This window comes from Clarias gariepinus, chromosome 3 (genome assembly GCF_024256425.1).
Source record: "Clarias gariepinus isolate MV-2021 ecotype Netherlands chromosome 3, CGAR_prim_01v2, whole genome shotgun sequence".
In the NCBI taxonomy this organism is placed as follows: Eukaryota; Metazoa; Chordata; class Actinopteri; order Siluriformes; family Clariidae; genus Clarias; species Clarias gariepinus.
Genome location: NC_071102.1, coordinates 535,001 through 543,603, shown reverse-complemented (window position 1 = coordinate 543,603; position 8,603 = coordinate 535,001). Strand labels below are relative to the sequence as shown.

The 8,603-nt window shown below is 39.7% G+C and overlaps 2 protein-coding genes across 4 annotated transcripts in view; one reads left to right on the top strand and one right to left on the bottom strand.

Annotated features, from left to right (window-relative positions):
* Nucleotides 1-249: 249 nt before the first annotated feature.
* Nucleotides 250-4,787, bottom strand: tk2 (thymidine kinase 2). 3 transcript variants are annotated; one of them, XM_053492430.1, is made up of 10 exons: nt 4,639-4,787; nt 3,746-3,783; nt 3,305-3,379; nt 2,865-2,918; nt 2,648-2,737; nt 2,424-2,497; nt 1,892-1,980; nt 1,607-1,686; nt 1,420-1,500; nt 250-1,139 (listed from the first exon to the last, which is right to left on the bottom strand). In XM_053492430.1, exons 1-10 carry the CDS (start codon nt 4,736-4,738, stop codon nt 1,050-1,052), a joined length of 771 nt encoding a protein of 256 aa, XP_053348405.1. In that variant the 5' UTR covers nt 4,739-4,787; the 3' UTR covers nt 250-1,049. The 3 variants fall into 3 exon arrangements, with proteins under 3 accessions (XP_053348405.1, XP_053348406.1, XP_053348407.1); XM_053492431.1 differs by having other exon boundaries at nt 3,746-3,892; nt 4,639-4,764; XM_053492432.1 differs by having other exon boundaries at nt 3,746-3,838; nt 4,639-4,764.
* A 3,427-nt stretch (nt 4,788-8,214) lies between these two features.
* LOC128519330 (chemokine-like factor) overlaps nt 8,215-8,603 on the top strand; it is a 1,911-nt gene continuing 1,522 nt past the window's right edge. Inside the window, exon 1 of the mRNA XM_053493024.1 lies at nt 8,215-8,372. Within this exon, the coding sequence (XP_053348999.1) occupies nt 8,280-8,372 (93 nt within the window). The 5' untranslated portion in view covers nt 8,215-8,279. The remainder of the gene's footprint in view (nt 8,373-8,603) is intronic.

Here is an 8,603-nt window from a genome sequence, read left to right as displayed (position 1 = left end):
TGTTATCTGTACCTTCCTGATGCTGAATCAGAGTGTAATTTGCACTCGTGTCTCGTTCAGTGTGTGAGATTCTTCGTACAATATATTACGTGTATGTATATATATATATATATATATACATACACACACACACACAATATTATTATCCTAAATGTAATAAAAGTAATAATAATATGATAGAGGATCAGATGATGCTGGCAGTCTGATCTCTGCTCATGTACAGTAAGAAAGACAGAAATCAGCAGTTCATCCATTTCTCACAGGTTTATTACAATTACAGCGTAAACAGGAGGAGTATAAAGTACTACTGATCTCTAACGGTCTGTAACGGGCCTCCAAACACAAGTGACACTTTTATAGGAACATTCTGGGGTTTTTACGTACAGATTAAATAAAAAATCATTACAATGCTGTTGTGTCCAATGGTTTAACTCTCTGGTGTGAGCTGTGGAATGATTCATGATTTAAAAAAATAAATATTAAACAATATTACAATTAATAAACAGACATAAAAAGAAAATAAATTAATTAATAATGTGAAAATGTAAAAAATGCAAATAATTTTCATTAGAAAAGACAAAAAAATCCAGTAAAGTACAAAACCAACTGGTCCTCTAAAACATAGACATGGCTGTATGGCTAAGACAATAAACTGTGTGTGTGTGTGTGTAGCTGAGAATTTAAACTTAGAATGAAAAAAGAATATAAATGATCTTGATGCGTTGGTGAGAATTCCTTTACACATGATAAAAATACATTTAAAGAAAAATGTCTGAATAAAACAGAAAGAGGCTTTTAGTCAAAGTTTATATTATTATATTTCCTACAGAAACTTGACTCACTGAATCGAATCAATGAATCAAAAGTAGATTTTGAATGGAATCAAGATGTAATGAATCAGGAATCGATTTCATTCACTCTCAGCTAAACGATAATAAAGTACTATCATTTATTTCTTTTTTTTTTGTTTACTACTTTATCAAACACACACACACACACACAGGACAAAACACTGCCTTTAGAACAAAGTGTGTGAGAAACGTCCCTGTTTATGGAGCTCGAGGCACGGTGAAGATCTTGTCTCGGTTCTCCTCATACTGATGGAGCATCTTCTGAAGATCATGATCAGCCGGGATGACCTACACACACACACACACACACACACACACACACACACACACACACAATCTCAATGATTGTGATAAATGATAAAATGATAAAAAATGATTTCTTTTTCCTGTCTCTAAAAGTTAGATTATTATATAAATGCAAACTTTAAAACATTCTAGCAGATCTAAACTGATGAAATCTTACACTGCAGTTCAGAAGAATATTATAGCAATATCACTTCTCAAAATGTTTGTTTGGCAAATTCTGTATTTAAATAATAATAATAATAATATGAAGAGTCATATTTACCAGAACAGGAGCAGGAACTTTAAATGAGGTTTGGTTTATCAGCCAGTCTTCATACAGATGATGAAGAGCCTCCAGGTACTCCTGAACACACACACACACACACACACACAAACAATTAAATATCCATGCCACACTGCAGATAAATACTTTAATAAATGAATCCATCGGAGGGTTTTTGCAGTCGTACCAGTGGAATGACTTTTTCTTCTTGTCTGCATCTCTGCTTTAGACGCGCGAGACATGTCTCAGGAGACGTCTGCAGGTAGACTAGAGTGCAGTGAGAACACGGGGAACACAGCAAGTCAGTCTGAGATATTATTTATTAACGAAAGTGTAAAGGATTTTCTGACTGAGTAGAACTTTATTAGTTATCACATTTAGAGAAACGTATGTAATGCTAACTGCAGCTAACAATGCTAACGAGCGGACACGGTTACTGAGAGTCGACTGAAAACTAGTTTGAGTAACGAACCAATCAGGTCTACAGGAAGGGAGATGTTACTGATGATCCACTCGAACCACTCGGTCAGGACAGCGTAATCCACTTCAGGCATCTTCCCACTAATCACACACGCGCGCACACACACACACAAACACACACACACACAGAATAACTTTAAGACAACCATCGTCCTCTCACACCTGGGACGCGAGTGACCTCATCAGCACACGCTCGCATTAGTCAGTCGTGGCCTCAGAATAGTTTCCCCTCGTTGTCACCACAGGGGTCTATCGATCGTTACTGTATATTCTCTCAAATGTATAAAAGTGTAAAGGAAAAAAAAAATCAGCTGTTTGATCTCATTAAATTAACCCTAATCTTTTTAAACGATGAATAAGAACATAAATGCACAATAATTAAACAAATAAATACATACGCCAAAAAAAACTAACCTGACCTGATAAACAAATACAAAAAGAAAAATTATATAAAGAAAACAAATATAAAGAAAGGAAAAAAAGTTGCTAGAAATGTGCTTTATAAATAAATTGTACTTATTCACCTTTTATAGAGATTTTCCACAAATATGTACTTTGCGCTGTACAGAGATCTCTCCATCATCCTGACCGGGGCCGTCTGCACAGAGGAAACAGAAAGATAAATAAAGCTTCAGAGAGCGGACTCGGGTTGCGGAGGGGGGGCGGGGGGTGGGCGGGGGGATGGGCGATGGCAGGGGGCGGAGGGCAGCCCCGGGGGCAGTGAGGCGTGACACAGGAGGGAGCGTACTATTTTGGAGAGGTGATGGTCGAGGACAGTGAGCTGGATGTAGGTCTGCAGTGTGAGACCCCACCTCGTCGGGTCCTCGTACATCAGAGCCTGCAGGAGACACAAACATCTTCATCATCATCATCATCCTCCACTTTACTCTTTAATTTACTTTAGGATAACTAGCTGCTCTTATTAATAACTATAGAGACTCGGTTTTAAGTGTGTGTAAGATCACCAGTGGATTGTGTCCTCGAACGTTCCTCCATTTGGAAACCGGTTCAGTCAGAACCTGGAAGAGTTTATCAGAGTTAAAGAGTCGTGTTAACATCTAACACATACACTACCCCCACAAGACCCTGAGACCCTGCCCCCTCACACCCCTAACCCTGGCCCAGTGCCCCTATACCCCTCACACCTGGACCCCCCACCCAGCCCCCCTCACACCCCAACTCCTCTTCCTTATTTAGAGAAAATATTATGAGGAAGTGTTGCACAAAAATATTATAGACAGTCCTCCACTTCACAGTCCACACCACCTGCACCACGCCCTCGTGCCACCACCGTGCAGGTGAGACGGGTGAGACAGGTGAGACAGGCGAGACGGGTGAGTTGAGGTATTTCTACACTGCACAACTACACAACTTCGCCCCCTGCTGTCAGTTCAGTGTTTCTCACCTCGATGTTGCTGGTTTTGCTGAAATACTCCAGACACGTCGTCTTTCCGCTCGCGATGTTTCCCTCAATGCAAATCTGAGAAAAAACCCAAAAAAAACCCAATGATTAACTTTCTTTCACTTCACACACAGCTATAACCAACCTGCACTGGCCCGCGTCAGGCTGATGGTTCGAATTTCATACTGAATTACTCGCGGTTCACACTGTGGGTCAGTCCATCTAATCATGTCTGTCAGAAGTGTTTTTAAAAACAAACATCAGGTCCAGAATACTGAAACCATCCCCTCTCTGCAGTCTGACAGTGTATGTAAATATTTGCAAATGAGGTTTGTCTAAAGCTCGGCCAGTAGAGACAGTGACGTGCTCGCAGCTGAGAGACAATGGGGCCATTTTCTTAAAAAAAATGAATTTAAAAAACAATGAGATTGAAAACAAACTCACCACTGGTTTTCTGTCCTCACCATCACGCACCAGTTTTCCTTGAGAAGAAGACAACATAATGAAACAAGCTGATCTCAGGTCAGCTGCGGGTTACTGTAGAAGTGAGAGGATTCGGGAAGAGAACAGCATGAAGCACAAACCCCGAGCCTCAGAGCAGGAGGGGGAGACGGCACGTTAGGACATAATCAACTAATAAAGACGTTTTTAAAAAGAAGAAAGCAGGTTAGACCGAGAGATGAGTGAGTGACGAGTCATGTGATCATGAGAACACACACACGCACACACACACACACACTGGAGTTTATGTAGTTTAGCAATAATGTAAATATATGGGGTTTTATCCTTATCAGTTAATAAATAAATATTATCCTGTTAATGACATCATTTATCAAATTATTTGCTGTTAGCCTGAATAAATATGTTAAACTTTATAACTGTACATTTAATGATTGTAGATGAGTTTAAATGAGTGTGTGTGTGTGTGTGTGTGTGTGTGAGAGAGAGAGAGAGAGATCAGAACAAAGGGGAAAGAAATAAAGATTAAAGATGTAAAGCTGAACATGAGGTGGATTTAAGGGTTTATTAAAGTCTCCGACTGGACCTTATATACTTTATATATTTATATACTTTATATATTTATATACTTTATATATTTATATACTTTATATACATTATATATTTATATACTTTATATATTTATATACTTTATATACATTATATATTTATATACTTTATATATTTATATACTTTAACTTTTCTATAAACACGTGGGTCTCGTGCCAGCTCTTAATTACTCCGAATGAGCTGTTAATAATAATAATAATGTTAATGTTAGTGTTAGTCTTAGTGTTAGTCTTAGTGTTGTTGTTGTTGTTGTTGTTGTTGTTGTTTACCTGTCCTGAGCGCGCTGTGGAGCGGACACACACTCACGGCCGGAGGGATGAAATTAAAAGAATTAAAAGTCGCTCGACATGTGTTCATCAACCGGATCATCTCTCAGCATCACACACACACACACACACACACACACACTTACATACAAACACACGCACGCACACACGCGCGCGCGGCGAAGCACGCAGTCTGACACTTCCGGGTTGTGCGTCGTTTAACAACGTAATACGTAAAAACCTCGCGTGTACAAACGTCATACGCACGCGACAAGAAAGTAAAAGTAGAGAAATACCTCAGAGAGGGAGGGGGGGGAGAGAAGGAGGGGGAGGGGGGGAGAGAGAAGGAAGGAGAGAGAGTTAGGTCGTGTTAACATATAAGAGTCCTTTGGCTACATCTTTTTTTTGTATCTCTAATACAAGTAAATCCTCTGTATACATGTTCATTAGTACAATAAGATTTCTATAATAGTAATGTTGTTCCAGAATTATATACAAATCTTAAATATTCTAATTCCTCTCTTTCGTCTCTACTATCACTAACTTAGTTTAAAATAAAAAAAAAATGAAATCACTCTCTATAAGTTCATGGAATGTTCAGGGTTTATGTTCTTCCATCCTGGGAACTAAAACCCTAAATGCAGACTCTTTAAAAAACGCACACCATGACATTTTGATACTGTTGGAGACATGGTGCCGTTGGGACGCGGAGACTCACTGTCCCTCAGGCTACCGAGAAATTATACTACCATCCTTCAAAAGAGCCAACATAAAACATGGCAGAGACTCTGGTGGAGTTATAATTTGGTATAAAGATGATCTTACACCGTACCTGTCTGTTGTAAAAAGAGAGCTCACACATATTTGTCTTCAGCTCAGACGAGGTGTAGTGAACAATGAGAAGAGTCTGTTTATCTGTGCAGTCTAGACTCCACCTGCAGAGTCCCCTTACTACAGTCAAGACTTTTTCCACAACCTCCACGCAGAAACATGCCATGTCCAGGCTCAGGGAAATGTACTGCTGTGTGGAGACTTTAACGCCAGGACAGGTTTGGCAAGTGACACCGCGGATCTTCACCAAAAAGAGAATATATTTAACACACTTCCCAATTTAACCCCTACAACAAAAGAAAGAGTCAACCCAGATCCTGTAGTAAATAAAAACGGTAAGGAGTTGGTGCAGCTCTGTCGAGGCCTGGGCCTGTACAGGCTTAACGGTACAGAATACTTCACTCAAGGGCGTGGGGTGGGACAGGACGCAGGGTGAGACAGGATGTGGGGTGAGACAGGGAGTGGGGTGGGACAGGGAGTGGGGTGAGACAGGACGCGGGGTGAGACAGGGAGTGGGGTGAGACAGGACGCAGGGTGATACAGGGAGTGGGGTGAGACAGGACGCGAGGTGAGACAGGACGTGGGGTGAGACAGGAAGTGGGGTGAGACAGGGCTGCAGCTTGAGTCCAACGCTGTTCAATATTTACATTAATGAGTTAGCAGTGCTACTGGAACAATCTGCAGCTCCTGGACCCTAAACAATACGGAAGTCAAATTTCTGCTCTACGCAGACGACCTGGTGCTGCTGTCTCCTACTGAACACGGCTTGCTGCAGCACCTGGACCTGCTGGAGCGGTACCGTCAGAACTGGGCCCTGACAGTCAATCTGACAGAAAACAAAATTATCATCTCTCAAAAAAAGGCCAGATCTCAGGAGAACAGACCCACGTTCACTCTGGGAAACACCACCCTAGAGCACGCGTTACACTATGACTACCTGGGACTGAAACTCAGCGCCTCCAGAGGCTTTGATCTGGGAGTGAATGCACTGAAAGAAAAAGCACGAAGAGCTCTATATGCAATTAAGTAAAGATTTTACAAAACACACATCCTAATTAGAATCTGGTGTAAAATCTTTGATAGCGTCATCGCGCCTATTGCGCTGTACGGATGTGAGGTTTGGGGTCGACATTTCATACACAGTGGTAATTTAAAGTTCTTTACATAGAAGAAAATAAAATAAACATGAAATGAAATAAAAGATAATAGCAATAAGACATTTTAACAAAAACTTTTAAATTTCATTTAAAATAAAAATAAATGAAGTTTGCAACAAAACTTTAAACTAATAAAAATTTAATTAAAAATAAAAATAAAAAAGTTTAAGAAATTAGATAAACATAAAATAGTACAATCTCCACAAGCACATAGAGAGCTGTACACACACACACACACACACGCACACACAAATAGAATACAAACAAGTGTACACAGTAGAGATAAAAAAATACAGAGTAATTAAGAGAAATAAATGAATCGATGTGCGGCCCAGTGGTGTAGTGTTTAGCACTGTGGCCTGGCATCCCCAGCATTGAGGGTTTGATTTCTGTTTTGGAGCAGTGTGTGTGTGTGTGTGTGTGCGCACGTGTGTGTTGTAAAATAAAAAAATGTAAAACTTCTCAGAGGAATGCAGAGGTCTTATTCTACTTGTTATAGTGATAAGTTTAAAAGTATGCACATTAAAATAGAAATGCATGCAATAATATTATTCATATGTCTAATGAACATTTATGTCCTTATAGGGCTTGCTTGTGTTTGTGTGTGTTTGGGGGGTCGGACTGAATGAAAATGAAATCCTAGTTTGTTTATTTGGTGTTCTAAATTAAAATGTTTCATATAATTATCCAACATTCAATTCAATTCAATGTTATTTGTATAGAGCTTTTAACAATTGTCACTGTCCCAAAGCAGCTTTACACAATCAAAAGAATCATTTAAGTTTGTATGGAATGTGAGTGTGTATGACTCAGAATGATCAGATCGTCCCTGATGAACGAGCCGAGGGCGACGGTGGGTATGCAATAGAAAAAACTGAAGTGAAGCTAATCTTCCCCTGATCACTGGAGCAGTGTGTATAACAGACTGCAGTTCTGTCTAATGCTCAGAAAACATTAAACTAATTCACATCTAACACACATCTAATGATCATTTAACGCTAACACTAGAGCAATGGACCTGTGATGGTTGTCAGGAAGGGCTCAGTTCATATTCCGGTTAGATGTGTGTGTAACAGTTCCTGTGTTTAGCTCTCATTTAGAGGAAGGAAATTTCATGTGGTTTGTTTTGGACCCACGATCACACTTTTAAATGAGATGTATTCTCAGGTACAGCTGACTTATGTTGCTTTATCTAAAGACAAATCTATCAGCTCTGCATTGCACATTCTAAAAAATCATCCATCAGCGACTCACTTCCTGTTTCTACCCAATGAAACTAAATTACAGAAGAGAAAGAAATGTTGAGAGACCGGTAGACAGATTGTCAGACTTTTAGTTTCATGCAGAATTTTTATCTTTTTATGAAGAGCAAACATTCCCCCCAAGTTGTCTCTGTAAAATGAAGAGCATGTGTGTGTGTGTGTGTGTGTGTGTGTGTGTGTGTGTATGTATGGGTGTGTGTATGTCGGTACTGCACAAAAGTTTTTTCTTCACACTGTCAAATCAAAACTACAGCTGGGTTGCTTAACGCTCTGTTTCCTGTAGCAGAGAGAACAGTTTAACACATTGAGTTTTTTTTGATCGGGAAGTCACTTTCTGCGTGAGATAGAAATAGAGAGAAAGCGAGAGAAAGAAATAGAGAAAGAGAGAGGTGAGATGGAGGAGAAGCAAAGTATTACGGTCAGGTTTGTGGAGTTGGATTTGCCATTCCTCAAGTCCAAACGAGGTTTACTGAAAATCGCAGAACTGGTGAGAGCATGACGCTTTCCTATTTACCAACAAGTCCAATGATTCATTCTCACGAATGTATCTGATTGCAGTTAAACTGAATGTTGTGCATTGGCGCTGAAATCTGTTCTTTTCTTATATTATAGCAGCTATAAACGCATTCGTTCCCTCAATAGCCTTCTTTATTCTCTCTTTAATTAAGTTGATAAGACTAAGCTTTTCGTTGTTGCAGAGCTCGGACACAGGAGAATC